Source organism: Natator depressus, chromosome 2 (genome assembly GCF_965152275.1).
Source record: "Natator depressus isolate rNatDep1 chromosome 2, rNatDep2.hap1, whole genome shotgun sequence".
Lineage (NCBI taxonomy): Eukaryota > Metazoa > Chordata > Testudines > Cheloniidae > Natator > Natator depressus.
In genome coordinates this window covers 164,003,968-164,022,510 of record NC_134235.1, presented here as the reverse complement: position 1 = coordinate 164,022,510, position 18,543 = coordinate 164,003,968, and the positions used below count along the sequence as shown (strand labels likewise).

General features: G+C 41.8%; 1 protein-coding gene across 3 annotated transcripts; it reads right to left on the bottom strand.

The window, feature by feature from the left end:
- Nucleotides 1-6,968: 6,968 nt before the first annotated feature.
- Nucleotides 6,969-16,131, bottom strand: HUS1 (HUS1 checkpoint clamp component). Of its 3 annotated transcripts, none has more exons than XM_074943233.1 (8): nucleotides 15,911-16,107; nucleotides 14,444-14,571; nucleotides 12,519-12,695; nucleotides 11,716-11,823; nucleotides 10,590-10,664; nucleotides 8,454-8,553; nucleotides 7,948-8,079; nucleotides 6,971-7,294 (listed from the first exon to the last, which is right to left on the bottom strand). In XM_074943233.1, the coding sequence occupies exons 1-8, from the start codon at nucleotides 15,960-15,962 to the stop codon at nucleotides 7,212-7,214; spliced, it is 855 nt and encodes a 284-aa protein (XP_074799334.1). In that variant the 5' UTR covers nucleotides 15,963-16,107; the 3' UTR covers nucleotides 6,971-7,211. The 3 variants fall into 3 exon arrangements, with proteins under 3 accessions (XP_074799335.1, XP_074799334.1, XP_074799336.1); XM_074943235.1 differs by having other exon boundaries at nucleotides 15,856-15,989; XM_074943234.1 differs by lacking the exon at nucleotides 10,590-10,664 and having other exon boundaries at nucleotides 6,969-7,294; nucleotides 15,911-16,131.
- Nucleotides 16,132-18,543: the final 2,412 nt, after the last annotated feature.

The window sequence follows — 18,543 nt, the reverse complement described above, 5'->3', positions numbered from 1 at the left end:
CAGTAAGTTTATGAAGTGATTGAGTGTGGACATTTCTCCTCTCTTGGCCTCAACCAATCTGCCTGGGCCTAAGCATTCTTCAGTTTACCAGCTAGGGACTGTATCGTTCTCCATGTCATAATTTTTGGTGGCTTGCATTTTTATTTGCTGACCATACTGCAGGACACTAATATAATTGTGTGACTCTTGCCTATATAGGAATCTCACAAATTAATCACTAGTTACAACCTGTCCCTGTAGATGTTAGTTCACACTGTTTTATGTACAATGTGTGCATAAAAGCATAATGATAAATACAAGCCCAAAGGGTAAAATCAGGGGGAGACTATTTTAAAAGCAAATTTTCTTGGCTGGTATGTTACCAGAGAGTTGTGGGTAAAATTGGTCCTAATCCTGCTGCTGGATTCAAGTGGATGGAACCTCACAAAAGTCAGTGGAGACTGGTGTCTACCTGTGTGGTTCCAGTTGCAGGATTGGGGCAATAAATGAGTAATAGTAAGTGATGGCTCAGCATTTATTGGTATTTAAATCCACTCCTAGTATGCATCAACAAGGAAAACCTACCGGCTGAGGAAGATACTGGTCAGTTCTTGCTGCTGTTGATTTCACCCGGAGTGTTTGCTCTGCTCCCATTGGTTTGTAAGATTACATCTCAATGTTGTGTGACTTCCTGTAGCACATATCATGTACCTCAATATTTCATGTAATCGTTGAACTTGTTAAGCAGCTGTGCAAAGTCCAATAATTTGAATTGGAGTGTGTGTGTTTGTGTGTGTGTATGCATTTAATGATAACTGGCTAGATTTGCTCCTGTATCCTCCTGATTTTTTTAAAATGTCACTTAATTAATCATTTTTCTTATTATTCATTATATTGGTTAGATTAGCAAAATCTTCAGAACATAATATTAATTGACTCCTAGATTTTATACTCCCATATGCAGATTTTCATGGAAAGATTTTAGTAGTGTGTTTTATGTTCTGTTTTTATATCTGAACAGAATGTCTGTCATGCAACAACTCCCATGAGGTATAGTTGTGCTGGGAGGCTTTTAGCAGTTGGTACCTCTATCTCTGGTATTTTTTGTTTTGTTTTTAAAGTTTGATCTTGATCAAACCTGTTTAAGTATAACATAATGATCAAAATCTCACTAAAGGGGGAGCTCAGATTTACAATTTATTTACGTCTAGGGGCATGCATCCCTTTGTCTCTTTTTCAAAACAAAGTATTACTAATGTTCTGTAACCTTGCAATGTTATTGACTTGCAGAACACTGAAATTCAATACAGTAGGTTATACACAGAGAGGCAAACAGCAATAAGTTTATCTGTAGAGCGAAATAAAATAACTTGGGGGGAAGGGAGGGGAAGAGGGATAATGAAGCAGTACAACAAAATTACCACTAGATGGCAAGCTACACATGTGATTAGGACTAGGTTAATAAATATATGGATGCGCACACATTTCGAAAGAGCTTATAGATGCAATATAGTTTTGTGTACTAGAATCAGAAGGATAACTACCTACTCTTCTGACAGAAATAACCAAGTAAAAATGAGACTCAATACAGTATATATCAGTAGTATTACACTTGTTCCTGCATTCTGATCCAGACAAATTCCTTTTAACTTAATTTGTGGCTTTTCTGGCCAGTGGGGGATAGAAACATGTTGGAAAGGCCAAATGTGGGGAAAATGAGGTGTTGTATTGGTTAATTTATTTCAGGCTATCTAACATGAGTATTTTATTGCAGGTATTACAGCTACACGTAGTCCCCGTGGGCTCAATCCTGAAGTTCTTACTAAGTCTGCAAGATAATAATCAGGAAAAACTTCTGTTCCTAAGTAACTAAAGGCTTTTATGCTTTTTTTTTTTAAACCTGTTGTCACCGGGTGACACTGGCCCTTGAAGAGGGAAGAGCCCAGTGCATCTGTGACTGGTCAGAGAGGGCACCCAGGCCCTAGAGGGATGTGAGCTAGTGCCTGAGCATCAGCCAGAGCTGCCAGAGACCTAAAGGGGAGACAAGCAGCAAGGAAGAGCTCTTGACCACAGAGCAGCCACCCAGTCCTAGAAAATGGCATCCCATAGCTAATCTGGGTGGGCAGAGGTGGGATGGGAGAAAGTAGTAGGCTTGCCACATATTTTACAAGCTGAAGTCATGTCCGTCAGGCCAATGGGGCACCAAGAGATCCAAGGGAGAGCCACCAAGTGACGCTTTTCTCACCAGCCCCAACATTCAGTGGTATATCGAGTTGATGGGGTGCCCTGGGACCTCTGCACTGGAATTATTAAATGCATGGTTAAACTAGGTACCTGGAACATATGAAAGGGGATAGAAATAGGACATCCCTGCCATTGGGCCCAGGAGATTCTCTGGTTCCCTTGGATCTCATCAAGATTGGAGGAAGATTAAAATCCAAAATTAACAACTTTTTGAACTAACTTCTCCTCGATCTCCAGTGTTCCCCCTTCTCCTTCCTCCAGCCCTCTGACCCCACCACAGGTCGCTCTTGCCAGGAGACAGCTGCACTTTCATGGGGAACTATTTTATAATTAATTTTATGCCTTGGTATCTAGAAATCAACCTAGTGCAAAAAATAGACTCCAGTCCCAGATAAACCTTATCTGCTTGACATATCTGGATGTGAAGTGTTCTATGCTGTGGGCTGAGCTGTAGGGCTAAGAGGAGGCACCCACAAGGCAAACAGGGATCTTTCTGTGTTTCTTTTTCCACAGCCTTGGATTCTGCAAGCTATTCCAGAGAGCAGAGGAGGTTCGTTGCCTGCTTGTAGCCATAAAGACAAGATAAGGCTGCTTTTGGCATATTTTTGACCCCCTTCTGCTTTCAAGGATCTTTCTTAAAGTGAAAAGCTGTGAACACCAGTAGTTCTGGGCACCTGCAGCTAAGTCCTGTGTGAGAACAAAGCTGGAAGAAAGAGGGGAGAATCTGAGGAGGAAAAGAGTATCTCCAAGTTAGTCTATAGGGCAGATCAGGCAAGCAGGGCTCCTTCAGGAGCCATAAACCAGCTGAGGCTGCCTTAAAGATTTGCTGTTAGATTAGCTTTTATTGGTTTGCTGTCTTTGTTCAGGGCTTAAATCACTGATCTCTTCCTCCCATTTTCAAGGCTGTTCTCTGAAGTGATCACTTACCACATCTGCTCAGAATCACAGGGAACTGTTAAAATAAGCCCCATGTGGGAGTAAAGCAGGGATCAGAAGAAGGGAAAAAGTGGAAAGGGGCTGCAAAGGACCCACAACCTCTCTTAGAAGAACACAGGCTGAATGCTGCTGAAGTAAGGGACATTCTCTTCGAATGGATGAGCGCTTATTGGCTCAGTGACTGCAGACTGGCTGTTGGGTGCCACATGGGCTAAGGGGCGGCAATAGAGAGCATGCTGGCATCCACAAAGCCATGAAGGAGGGTGGGTGGGAGATTCCTATGAATCTGAGTGTCTAGGAAATGGGTGGAATTTCTAATTAGGTGCTTAAGGAGAGAACTGTCTAGTGCTAGGCCTCCTTGCTTGTGAGAAGCCTATGCAAATGACTCTATATGCTAACTATTCCTGGTTGCCTCAACCTGTCATGCATAAACGTGGTTTGATGGACATTATGGACACATCCAATAACCTCAAAGATATTATATCAACTTTATAAGTGCTATGTGTATCTTTAGGAGCAAGGGATAGTATGCTGGCTCCATCGAAGAAGGTTAGAGCTCTCTCCAGGAAGTAGAATTAGTGGTGGTGGGTAATTGCTGCAGACCCTGGGATAGGTAAAAAACTCAAAAGAATTAGCACCCCTGTCCAGACCACAGAGGGGTCACAGATAGAGATTTCTTGAAACTGTGATGGGTCACTTGGGAACTAGCCATTGGACAGTTGAGGACTAGCTTTGAAGAAGCCTTCATCTATTTGTGTGTCAGACAGAGGCAGGCCAAAGGTGCAAGGTGGAATTTTGAGCCAAGGGGAAGAATCACAAATGCATCTGTAAAACCATAAGCCAGTCATCAGTGAAAGTCAGATTTACACTAAAGCCCTGCAGAAAGACCGACTTTGGGGGAAATTAGAGGTGGGTGAATGCTGCTGAGACTTACTGGTGAGAGGGCTTGGAGCACAGGTGGCCCCTCAAGCCAGAGTGAGAGGGAGGTCAAGTCTGCCACAAACTTGTTGTAAAAAGAAAAGGAGTACTTGTGGCACCTTAGAGACTAACAAATTTATTTGAGCATAGGCTTTCGTGAGCTACAGCTCACTTCATTGGATGCATTCAGTGGAAAACAATCATTTCCTGTCTCCACAAAAACCACCACCTACCTCCTTCCTCTAAGAGATCAGTCCAGACTTGTAGGTAGACTGTTACAGAGAGGTAGCAGGCACATCTGGTTGTACTGCAGGCAATGACTCCTTAGGACAATGGTGGGCAACCTGCAGCTCATCAGGGTAACCCGCGGCTCATCAGGGTAACCCTGGCGGGTCGCCAGACCATTTGTTTACATTTGCACGGCCACCCGCAGCTCCCAGTTGCTGTGGTTCACCGTTCCTGGCCAGTGGGAGCTGCGGGAAGCGGCGTGGGCACGGCCACTGGAAGCTGTGGACCACCGTGAAAACGTAAACAAACAATCTGGCGGCCCACCAATGGATTACCCTGACGGGCCGCATGCAGCTCGTGGGCTGCAGGTTACCCATCACTGCCTTAGGATGTTCGCATCCCTCTAAATGGTCTGTTGCAGGAACATCGAGCTGTCTACCCATGCAGACCAAAGCAGTGAGCCAACCTCTACAAGTGTGAATGACCTCAGGTCCTGGAGCGTGTGGGGATGGAGAAAGATAACAGTGCAGGATCACCACCATCTTCTGAAGCCTCCTCTTTCCAGTCTCAGCTGGAAGAGTTCAGCCACAGTCAAGCAGGGGACCATAAAGAGCCAACAACCAAAAGGTAAGTGGCGATACCTTCTACCCACACGCTTTCCAAGCACTTGTTAGGTCCCCTCTTTCTTCTGTACTCCCTGTTCACAAAAGCATAATTGTGTGTCCTGCTTATTTTATTGATGGAAGGAAGGAACAGGGGGCTTGTGCTATCCTGACAAATTCTGCCCTCTGCTGCTCCTGGGATCCCTGCCACTATACATCTGCTCCTCCAGGCTGATGGGTTTGTCCTTCATTCTTCTTTCATACCTCATCTTTGTTCTGTTTCCTCTGGCTCAGCCTTGACTGTGTTGCCCTGTGCAAGCATTGGTATTCTGTTTGCTACATTGTGGAGAACTAAGGACATGAGCTGTAATATACATACTTTCTCAGGACTACAGAATGTCCCACTTATGTGACAAAAAGCACTGGAACCAAATCTTTAAGATGCCAAAGGCCCTTTCACTGACAGAACTGGTGTGGATTTTGAGCCCTGTTTGATTAAGGCTGAAGGCAGTTTGGGGGTCAGAGGAAGTGAGTGACAGAGGCAGGGTATACAGGTTGCACACTTCACTTAAGGGGAGGAGTTGCACAGATGCATATAGATGTAGTTAGAGGTGACTATAAAAAATTAACAGTAAGATGAATGGTTGTTTCCGTAGAGCCAGTTACCTAAGAAATTTCCAGCTGCAAACAATCTCATCAGTCTGGATTCTCCCAAAACAAATGAGTTCTGGAAAGAACCCAGCTATCTGGCTGCCACATCCAAGGCCAAAAAAATTAAATTAAATTAAAAGCCTTGGGTGCTAGAAGTGGCATGTTAATTAACACCTCCTTCTGCCTGTAGGCACAGCACTGTCCTGGTCTATTGACCTCAGGAGTGTGGAGGTACCTTCCACTGCAGGCCAGAGGGGCAATTTGCAGTTCCACTGAACACCCACATGTTGTGGTGTTAGTCACCCTGTCTCAGGGGCAGCTGAAGCAGCCCAAACTCTGGGTGATAATGGCCAACACAAAATGTTCAAATGCAGCCAGTACTGTAGACCAGCTGATCCCAGTTGTTAACCCAATGTCTCATTGAAAGGCTCTGCAAAAAGAACAGGAATACTTGTGGCACCTTAGAGACTAACAAATTTATGCTCAAATTTGTTAGTCTCTAAGGTGCCACAAGTACTCCTGAACTTTTTGCAGATACAGACGAACATGGCTACTACTCTGAAACCTGAAAGGCTCTGGTGTTCAAAGCCCTTGGCATTCTGGCTACCTCTCTTGTTGTAAACAGGACACAGCTTCTCCAGTCTTGCCTCAGCTCATTGACAAGCTGAGTTTTTGGCAACAGAAGGTAAAGTCATCCCAATGTATTATCTGAAACCCCAAATGCCCTGTCATCAGTTTTTTAGGGCAAAAGAGAGCTATTTTTCATGAACAGGGACAAGATGTTTTTGGAGAGACTCTTAGTTGAAAATAACCCATGTTAACAGTCGGCATGAATATAAAAGTAAGCGTAAGTACTGATACCCCTGCTCACTAAGGCCTCAAATAGCACTGCACCGCCTACTCTTACAGCTCAGCAGCTGAAACAATCCAAATATAAACAAACATTCTATATAGACTCTTATACTGCACTCATCTAAGGACCTTCTGGGAGTCCATTAAGCCATCTGAGCAGCATCTGTCTCATTTGTTCTCTTCTCCTCCCCAGCAGAAGTGTGTCCATTATCTTTTGCAATTTTTATATACACACAGCTATGTTTATAGTAAAAGGCAAGATCAAAGAAATGCACCTTGCCCATGGAGTGGAAGGTGGTGAGGCTTGTGATGGTCCTTAATTCCTAGGGGAATTTATTTCACCGTCTTTACCCTGATCCCCCAAGAAGCTCTCTTTGATGTGCCTACGTTGCAGCCTCATCTAAAGAAACCCGAAGAACTTTGAGCTGAACTTCTGTTTATGCCTTATGACACGCTGAAGAGACATTCATGTTACAGCATCTTCACTCACCTACTTGCTTAGTTACTGAGTGGAGTGAACAGCACCATGGATGAGCTTCTACAATTTCCCTGCCCAGGACACTAGAAAGACCAGCTTTCCGTATACTTTCACTTTAATCCAATATATAATCAGCACAAAAATATAATATTCTTGGGAATCAAGTTCTTACAATAATTCTATAAATATAAAATATATAACAACTTATTTAAATGTTATAGACCAACAGCCCATCAATGCACAAAATCCCCACTCTTTATGCTTGTTTCACTCTTTGTAGAGAAGGCCTCAGATGGTAGAACTGCTGAGCTGTAGAAGAGTATTCATGCAAGTGCTGGAATGAAGTACTGAAGGGAAACCTCCTCATGAAGCAAAATGAAGTGAACAATCCTTTTGCTTACAATATCTGTAAAAGAGACACCAAAAAGCTAGTTGGAAGGCTGGCACAAATACATAACACAGTGAAACTTCTATATAGGAGAGGCAGAAGCTCTGTCATCTTCAGAGGAAAAGCCCGCTTCAACATAATGCAGCGGTGATCCAGGATTCTCCTCTCAGCAGGGTCTGAACTTGTATTGAATGTGATACAAAATCCTACACCCCATTTCTATCTGCCTGTGGCTGTAATACACATTTAGGTCTCAACATATAAGAACAGTGACGGTGTACATTGATAGCATACATCATACACTTAAACAGATTAAGAAAAACAGCCTTGAACACAATGGGAAACCACTTGAGAAAAGAAAGAGTAGCCAGAATACCTACATTATTTTCTAGAGATTTGAGAATTGTGCCATGGGGCAGGATTGGACTTTCCAATGGCACACCATCTGCATGACTTTCACAGCTTAAATTTACGTGACTAAATTTTCAGAAATGACTAGTGATTTTTGGGTGCCAATTTCAGACACTTTACAAAGGTCTGATATTGCAAAAGTTGGGCTCTCAGCACTTTCTGAAAAGTAGGCCCTTTTATGATGTCTCAGGCTGGCCACCTAAAAGCTGAAAATGGCAGTCTGAATAAGTTTCTCTTGAAGTCAGAGCCATTGAACTTACTGCACAAGGCTTTTGTGGGATTTACTTGTTGCCCAGCAAGTAGCTGCAGGAGCTTCCTTATGTCTATGCGTGCCTCAGCCATGCTTTCCGGATCTCTGTCTTGAGTAGAATTTTGCGAACCATCCTCGGATACTAAAATGTTATAAAAGAGGACTTTGTATCAAAAGTACACTCACAAGATGAATATCAGCTCTAGTCAGTATGCACTAGTTTATATGTACATGGGTTATTTTAAATCCCTTTTCTCTTACGCAATTAATAACTGCAGTCTTTTCATTAAAACTCAAATGCTCCAAAAACTAGAACTGAAAAAAAAAAAAAAAAAGCCAACATCCATTTTATTTGAATTTAAAATTTGTTGACTATATGTTGATTGTTAAAACGTTCTGAAGAATGAATTTCCCCAGGTATTAACAAGATCAGCCCTTAGAGTTATGTTTACCAGTACCAAAACCAACGCAGTAAGATAAAACAGACATCTGGATGGGGCAAAGCGGGAGACTTACCCCATGGAGGATTTCCAAGATCTTTAAAATGGGTTGTAACAGACACTAAATCGGTTTCTATTTTCAAGTTCATTTCTCCGTTTAAATTTGCTTCAAGCACCTACAATACAAGTAAGTCATTTGTCAATCAAATTTTCCCTCTGAAAATAATTAAATTACATTTAAATGTACAACTCATACAGTTTGCATCATCCTACCTCAAAAGCACCATGACCAACATGAGCACATCACACTGATAATACTACACTCTCCACAAACTCTCTCCTTGCTTCTGACATGAGTTCAGACCCCTAGTCTGCAAGGCCAGGTCTAAAACTTTGCAGTTATTTCACAGTGTCTCACTCTCTGCAACAGCTACGGTCCAAAGGGACAATGCAGCAGGAGATAAATCATGTAAAACTGAACTCCTTAGCAGGGGTGGTCAGAAAAAACTCAAACCTGACTATATTCTGATAAAATAAAAGAGGTAAACTTTTCAAAAAGTGCCTGCATGATTTAGGAGCTTAAATCTAATTTTCAAAAGTGACTTAGGCACTGAAGGACCTAAATCCAATAGACTTTCAGTGAGCCATAATCTAAGGTCCTAAGTCCCATTTTCAAAAATGGAATTTAAGTGCTTTTTAAAACTTTAGTCTAGATTTGGGTTTTCTTTAGGTTTCACCCAATAACTATCTTTCCCATGACTAACATCTGATGGGGATTAGAGAGAAGAGAAAGAAAAGCGGGGTAGGGTAGGGTGGGAGGAGCTGGCATTATGTAGTAGCAGAGAAATTCATTTACTCTCCAGTATTTTTAGAGGTCACAGCTGTTGTGTTGGCTCCTAGATACCACCTTAGAAAAATGAAAGGGAAAGGTGGCTGCAAGTCAGTAGCGAATGAAATGATTCCTATCCCGCGCACTCAAGGACTGATCCATCACCACTTAAGCAGATGGAGTGTGGCCATTTATTCTAATATGGGTATTATCAGGACTAGAATTTTCAATATAACGTGAGACCCTTTGGGATAAAAGGTGCTAGACGACTATAACTTTACAGAGCTTCTGAAAAAAGTATGTCATTGCATGGACCTGTCTCACAATGCTGATCACACTTTTACTGACAAAACAAAGATAACTCTGCCCAAGAGAGTTATAAAGAGGATAATTCTAGATATGTTTATCCTTTTGAAAGTGAAAGACTACATGAGAAAATTTTCAACAGTGATTTTTGTCCCTAGCTATCGTCTGAATGACTGAAGTTATGAGCTCCTACCACTGTATTCAAAATAATTCTTGTTATCCCATAGAACTAAAAATTTTCTGTAATGCAAACTCTGCTAATAATACTGTTTCTAATGTTACGCAATTCTAGAGCACTTTCCCTCCGAAGATTTCAAAGCACTTTAAAAAACAAACAATACTTAAGGCACACAACATTCCTGAGTGGAAAATAATGGACATACAAGGATCATTTCATCCAACACTGATATGCTGCTATTCCTAGTATGGAATGTGACAGACCTTTAACAGCGCTCAGCAATGCTAGCCAACCATTTCGGTTAAGAAGTGAAGATTGCAATTTATAGCTGAAATGCTGCTAAGAGAACTTAGACAGGTCGAAAGGTAAATCCTAAGCCCTCAATTCTGGAAACACAGACATATGTTTAGCTTTGTGCCAGTGAATAGTCCCATTGAAATCAACGAGGCTACATACATTTAAGCATAGGCATCAGTATTTGCAGGATGAGGGGCTCAGGTTGTAATTTGATCAATTAGTCAGCATTAACCCGTTTACTCTGACAACCCAAGTAGGAACTCAATTTTACATCTCATCTGCAAGACAGTATCTGTGGCATCACACTTCTCTCTAACATCACACTGAAGCAACTGTTCAGTACTGATTCAGAAGGAAAAGTACTACCTACTGTGAAGCGCACAGTGTACTTTTAGGCCCTGTAAAACAACAGTAACACTGAACCGCAGCACTTGTGTGGGAAACTTCCAAAGAACATCCAAGTACTAACCTGGCCCAAGCATGCTTAGCTTGCAAGATCTAACAAGGGAGCACTACGCAAAGTGAGAAGGAAATTCTTTATGTAAGTAAGGGATGCAATTGGCCCCTTTTTTCAAGGCATTAGGAGAGATATTTTAACTTACAATGCAATTGCTGAGATTTTTCATTCTTTCCACAACACTTTTCATGGTCTTCAGCACTGGTAAGTAAATACTGACCTACAAAAATCACATCAACTACATTTAAAAATAAAACACACAGCACTATGAAATAATATTTCACAAAGTGAAATAAATGGGATGGGACACTTGGTCTTCCTTTACTTCTGTATTTATCAAATGCTTATTCAGCAAGGGGTGTACAACAGACTTGAAATAAATCAGTTAACTACCAAGGAACAGAACACTTCCCTTACCAGATTACATCATTGGTTCATTCAGAACAGCATGCTGCCCTCCTAGCAGTTCACAACACTTGAGAAGGAGCAATTATTATATACTTTTTTCCCCTTATGTTCCTAATCTGTGTTATATGTCAACAGCAGAAGGTCTAGCCCAAACAACTTTTCAAAATATGTATCAGAGTTTCTGTTCCTCAGTGATAAGCATTCCTATGAACTCAGGAGGGGAGGGGCTTTGTTATAACAAGGAACATCTAGAGCTGAAGGGGGGGGGAAGTTCTGCACATAGTAAACTCAAAGTAACTTCATTATTCAGTGGAGTTACTGTGGAGCTACATTGGTGAAACAGAACACAATTCATCCCAGTTATTTCCAAGCCACGTAAATTCAAAACTCTGTTAGTTTCCTCTTGTTCATGAAAGGTTTTGTACATCTAGTGTAGTAGACATGGTGAGCAGATAGACAGAAACTACATACAAAATATATTCTCTTTAGAGCAGAGGTCTTTTTCTTACATAGCTCTAGAGCTCATGACAAAAGGATATGTACCTTATAAAGAATACAGTCATATAAAATGATGTACTTGGCCTGCTTACTGAAGAGTAAAAAACACAATCTAATGATAGCTCTGCCAAAAGTTATGTGGTTTCTTGTACCCAGAAAAAGAAACATCTATAATAATATCTGCGATCTATACACCTCATAGTGACAATAACTGGGCTACCTTTTCAAGCTTGTAATAATAATATATTACACACACACACACACACACACACACACACACAGTAAAGTTTAACAACATACGCAGCTTATAGCGTTTCACCCCAATCCTGTGCATTCAATAGTGATTTTAAAAAAACGTTGCTTACATCAAAGTCTGGTACACTGGGCTCTCGGAAATCATTCCACAGTCTTCTGGGAATAACTCCCACTGGAATGTCGTGTGTCACAATGCGACTACTGGTCGATAATGAGGGCTTGAGAGAGAAAAATAAAGTTCTTGTGGTTAAGGAACAGGATTAATAGTCAGGGAGACCAGGTTTCTAATCCTGGCTCTGCTAGGTATTTTTGATGTACCCCGGACAAAACACTTAAGCTTTCTGTGTCAGAAAGTGGGCATAATTATACTTCCCTTCCTAAAAGAGATTTTGCAAGGCTAAAATAATTAATGTTTGTAAAACAACTTAGGATCTGCTAATGAATGGTGTTACAGCAATATAATGTAATATTAAAATCCTCAATGGGGGCAGATCTAAATTAAAAGAAAACAAAACTAAAAAAGCCACAGTTTTGCCATTTTACCTTATGTAATCTACTGATTTCAATGGGAATGCAAGAGGTATGTGTCAGGGTAAAACCTGGCCCACTGGATGGAAAGAGGAATGAAAGCATTTACTTTTTTGCCATTGCCTCGTTGTAACTCATTCTGTAATATTTTATTCTCCCTTTCCCTCCCTGGCTAGTATCACCCACATTATCCTAGGTGCTTTCCAAGCATAAAAGAAGGCATGCCCCTATCAATATAGTTAAATTAGATTCTTTTCCCAGCAGCATTTCAGACTATTCCAGGAAAGGACATATATGAATTTAAAATCAGCTATTAGATTTAGGGAACAGCACAATGTTTACTACATTGTTCCCAAGGGCACTTAAAAAGCATTTCTGCTCTTACCAGTTCCACAGCTACTGTGAGACAGGGGCAGTGCTTGTTAGTCAACTTGATTTTCACCGTCTTGGCATTCTGGGCTGTTTTTAAAGCCCTTGATAGGTTTTCGGGTGTCAGCTCCAAATAAATTTCATTGTGTTCTGCTGCTACTCCTTCCATTTGGAACTCATCAAAGAAATTCCCCTTTAAAAAAAAAAAAACAGAGGGGAGGAATGACACGAAAAACTGTTTAAATTTAAAATAAGGCAAGTCACAGTAAGCAGAATTAAAGCATTGTACCATACATTCAGAACCGACTGTCTACAGGTTGAAACTCCCCTTTGCTCTGTGTGTTCTGTATGTTACAAAACAGGCTCTGCAGCCATAAAGGTCCAGCTGTGCGGACCCCGTGGCAAATTCAATGCGTAACCTATTAACTTCAGTCTCTTACATGCCACCTCCCATTAGTAAACAGAGAGGTTAAAACATTCTTATCACTTGTGCAACTACACACAAAATCTGAGAGAAAATATATGTGAAAGTCACCCTAGAAACAGAAGAGTTCAGCCACATGAAGACACATTCTCTATGCGTGAAATTAAGAACATAAGGAGGGCCACAGTGGGTCAGACCAGTGGTCTATCTAGCTCAGTATCCTGCTTACCAACAGTGGCCAAGTTACAGGTGCTTCATTGAGAATAAACAGAACAGGGCAATTTATCTACTGATCCATCCCCTATCGTCCAGTCCCACCATCTGGCAGTCAGAGGTGTAGGGATATCCCAGAGCATGGGGTTGTGTCCCTGATCATCTTGGCTAATAGCAATTGACAGACCTATCCTCCATGAACTCATCAAATTCGGTTTTGAACCCAGTTATGATTTAGGCCTTCACAACATCCCGTGGCAACAAGTTTCACAGGTTGCTTGCACATTGTGTAAGTTGAACAGTCCCAGTCTATTTAATCTCTCCTAATACAGAAGCTGTTCCATACTCGTAATCATTTCTCAAAAAGAAAAGGAGTACTTGTGGCACCTTAGAGGCAAACAAATTTATTTGGGCGTAAGCTCACTTCATCGGATGCATGCCAGTTTGGGATAAGGGAGGTACTGGTTTCTTGATGCCACATCTATGAACATACGAAGAATTTGGAATTTAATTATCTTTAAAACCCGATTCACAGTCTTTTGATGATTTCACTGTGATCGGACATAGAGTGCATGGCAGTGGCTCCTGCTCTGAGAAAAGGCTGCATGACTTGTTAAGCCTCCAAATTCCTCGCATGTAAATAGAGGTGACATCAAGAAACCAATACCACCCTTATCCCAAACAGCATGAAGGCTGTATTAGCACAGCCTTGCACTGACATCACAATAAGAGCCAAAAAAGGAAGGAAGTAGAAGAGTATTTACATGTGTACTTCAAGACTCAGGTAAAAAGATCGAGATTTACAGTAAGTAATTCACTCAGTATGTAGACGGTTTTGAACTGTTCATGCATGCATGCTGTAGCTCACGAAAGCTTATGCTCAAATAAATTTGTTAGTCTCTAAGGTGCCACAAGTATTCCTTTTCTTTTTGTGGATACAGACTAACACGGCTGCTACCCTGAAACTAATCATTTCTGTTGCCCTTCTTTATACTTTTTCCAATTCTAATAGATCTTTTTTTGAGTTGGGACAACCAGAACTGCACACAGTATTCAAGATGTGGGCATACAATGGACTTATATAGTGGCATTATGGTATTTTCTGTCTTATTATCTATCCCTTTCCTAATGGTTCCTCACATTGTTAGCTTTTTTGATGGCTGTGAAATACATTCCTGCAAAAGTCTATACACCATTGATGTCCCTTTTAAACCTTTAGAACAGCCACCTTAGTTTTAAAGGCACTGAGAGATGTTTCATATACTGTTAATTATGCAGTATCAGCCTATTTCTATGGCACGTACCTGACTTAACTCACACCACATGCTGACCCCTCCATTAGCCACTTTATCAGTAAGGATGAAGTAAAGTTTGTCCACTGTAAGGCGTAGAGTGCATGTCTTGGCTAGTTTGGCAATTGTATTGATCACACCTATAGGATAAAATTTAATTAAATGACTTCCTAAAACTTCTAGCACAGGACAAAAAAAAACTTTGCTTGCAAGGTTGTGGTTTGCAGTTCAGTAGGAAAGAACATTATTAAAATAAATAAATCAATGGAAAGTGGCAACCCAAGACTTTGATATTTTGTTAAATTCTGTTGTTTTGGTTTAAATCCTCCGCCCCCCCATCATTATTTTGTTTGGAGAGACAAGGTGGGTGAGGTAATATCTTTTGTTGGACCAACTTCTGTTAGTGAAAGAGACAATCTTTCAAGCCACACAAGAGCTCTGTGGTTCAAAAGCTTGTCTCTCTCACAACAGAAGTTGGTCCAATAAAAGATATCACCTCACCCACCTTGTCTCTCTAATATCCTGGAACTAAAAAGCTACAACTACGCTGCACATAATTATTTTGCTTTGTCACCTATCTCCTATCCTGTCTGACATCTAAACTGTGAGAAATCTGTGGTAGGCGTTATCTTCTTTATTTTTTGCCTGTATACTGCTCTGTAAGAGGCCCACTTGTTTAGGGTTCTGGGTGTTACCATTACCACAAATAGTAAACAAACACACACACACACACACACACAAAAGCGGATGATTACAGAGTAAAATCTTTGGAACACAGGAACAAGACACAGAATAATGGTCCATGGTAATTTTTTTATTCTTATTTTATTTATGTATAATTGTGCCTACATGTTACAGTGCAACATGCCCTGGAAATATCCCAGATGGACAGATATTCCCAGATCTGCCACTGAGTTGTTCTGAGAACTTGGGCAAGTTGTTGCAGGGCTCTGTGCCTCAGTTTTCCCATTTGTAAAGTGAAGACAGGGACACCTTTCTTAGTAATGGCTTTTGGGATACAATGTGCTATGCAAGGACCGGGTTTTACACTCCCCTGGCAGCAGGCGTTGAAATCTGTCTTCTAAACCAGCTAGTGACTCCAGGTTAGTTGCTCTGACTATAAAGCACTGTATGGCCAAGGACAGCAGCAGCAGCCAGAAAGATGAGGCTCGGGTGCTTGCAAAGCAGCCCCGGTTTCCCCTCCTCACGCGTGTCACTCTTTGTGGGGTGCATCGCTCCCTGGGGAGAGGCTAGGGGATCTGGCGGCACATCTCCCCGAGATTTTAAAGCTCAGGGGGCATGAGGGTTTGTAATCTCCCCCCCACTCCATCTCCCAGCCCCCGCCACAGCTCACCCTACCCCTTTCCCCACAGGCAGACTCCCGTCCCGCCCCCTGGGCTCCCTCCCACCCCGCTGCTGCAGACCTTCTCCCCGGGGCTCCGCGCAGCGCTGCCCCCCAGCCCAGCCCAGCCCGCTCACGGGTGAAGTGGTTCAGGCAGGCGACGTCCACGATCTTGGCCCGAAACCGCATAGCAGCAGCAGCAGCAGCAGCCGCCCTGAATTTGGAAGCAAAATAAACCCGGCGCAGCTCAACCTCTCCGGGAAGCCCGGCCCTGCGCAACCCAGTTCCGCTTCCCCTTCTCCTCCCCGCCCACCTCTGCGGCCTCGTATAGCGTCAGCGGGCGCTTAGCCCCGGGGAGAGTGTAAGGAACGGCCTAATTCGGGTGTCACTGCGGCGTTACTCCATTGGGCGGGGGATCAGTGGCGCTGAGCTGGTGTAAAAGCAGTGCCAGCGCGAGCTCGGGATGAGCAGCATAGAGGGGGTGTTTCAGGGAGAGCAGATCACACGCACAATGCACTCCTCCACTGCCTGTGCCCCGCCGCTGTACAAAGTGGTGATGATGTTACGTCTTTCCTTAAAAAAAAATAAAAAAATGAAGAGCTAAAGGAAATAGGGGAAAAGTTGGTATCAATTACTAACAGAACAAAAAACTACCCACATAAAAAAGGTAGGAGTTGAACAAGACAAAAACCATAGTGTTAGAAGTGGCCCAAAATATGAAAGAAGGGAAATAAGCATAAAACAAGAAAATAAAAAGTGAAAATAGGTAACAGTTAAAAAAATGGAGGCTAGACTTGTGCGTGACTCTCCACTCTGTTACACCAATGTTACACTGCTGGAAATCAAGGCGTTAGATTGGTGTAAAACTAGTGTGGCCATGTGGGGAATCAGGCCTAAGGAAAGGTTAGGAAAAGAGGGGGAAATGAACTGAGTATTTTTTAAAAAGAAAAGGAGTACTTGTGGCACCTTAATATTTTTTTAGGAACTAAAGTTAGGCTAGGAGTTGCCTTGAGGGGCGGGGCAGCGAAATGATTTAATGTGAACACTAGATGGGGCTGGTGAGCTCACATTCGGTTACAGTCTGATGGCAAGCATAGTATGCTCTGGGGACAGTGTCAGGTGGGGAGTTTGACTGGGGCGGGACACCTGCGTTACGGTTTGACAGGTGTACTGCATACTAATAAAAACCCAGCATTACAGTACAAAAGAATTTATGCTCCTCTGACTCGTGGTACAAGGGGAACCCTATATGGAATCAGTGCTCAAAGCCACAGGATCCAAGCTTGCTGCTGTTGAAAATGCTGTCATGTATTTTTTGTATTCATAGCACCTACCTAGGAATCCCAGTCATAGACCAGGATCCCATTGTGCAAGGTGCTGTACAAACACAGAACAATAAGACAGTTCTTACCCCCAAGGAGCTTATTAGGAGGTCCTTTATCCTCTCCCTCCCCATAACTATCTGGGCAGGTGGTTCAGAGTGTGAAGAGGATGCCATGTAGCAGCTGAAATCATTATAACTACAAGAAAAGAGGAGAGAAAGAGGAAAAATCCTTTACCTTCTGTAGTTGGGAGGAGGAAGGATAGAGGCTCCTCTCATGGAAAGCAACAGTGGGTGTAGTGGATGAAATAAGGCTATCTTCCACCTGCGAGCAGCTGAGGGGGAAGCTAGAGGTGTTGTAAGTACAGTATACTGGTACGTCCTACTCCATGTCCTCCTAGCAACTAGGAGGGAATAGTCTAAAGGGGCAAATACTCATTGGAATGGTAAGGCATGTTGGTGTCAGTCTGGCCTCCCAATAAAAGCAGTGGGTTTTTACATAATAAACCATCAACAATGACATATTTACTTCAATGAGAGTTTTGCAGCTCTTAGTCCGGAGGAGTATTTACTTCTAGCTTGTTTTACTAAAAATAGCTATGGGGTTGTGAATAATACAGTTGACATAAAAGCAAAACAAAATAAATAGATTTATCATTTCTCTTGTTTGTTTTCATTTTTCATAATTAACACACAGAAATACAATACTAAACCAATGTAAGCATTAACCAAATAGAACAGAACCCGAAAAAGAACTTAATTTAACATGGATGGAGCAATCATTAAAATATTATTAGAAGAATCACAAAAGATAATCATAAGAAAGAGACAATAGCACTGGAAGATAATTCTACATATAAATGCAAAATTCTTAACAAACAAACAAGCAAGCAAGCTGTAAGACCAAAGAATGAGGAGAAACTCAAATCCAGTCAGAGGACTTGCATACAGCACAAAGTGACAGCGTATGTGGAAAGCGGACTATTTATTTTGTTTTGCAATTATTTTGTTGTTGAATTTGCAACACCTAACTTGACCACAAAACTACATTGTGCTAGTTTGGTTACTGGCTGAATTTTGGGGAGTTATCAGAGACTTTGGGAAACATTATACAAGAGTAATGCACATGGTGGATATTAATAAATAACAAGATTGATGCAAGTGCCTCCTAGATCTTGCTATTAAACTTACTGTCTGATGTCACAGATAGTCAGCAACTAAGCTGCAATGCTGTTGCTATTAATATTGTTGGATGAATCCTATGAGGATAGAAAATGGCATGTCTCAGAGGTGGTGCATTAAATGTTCAAGAGGTGAATGCCAGCTCTCCTATTTGTAAAAAAACAGTTAATAAAATCAAAAACTAAAAGGCAGAGAGAAGCTGAAGAGAGAAAGGGAGAGGGGTACATATACATAATAAAATAACTGTGTGACATGGTGGGATTTTAA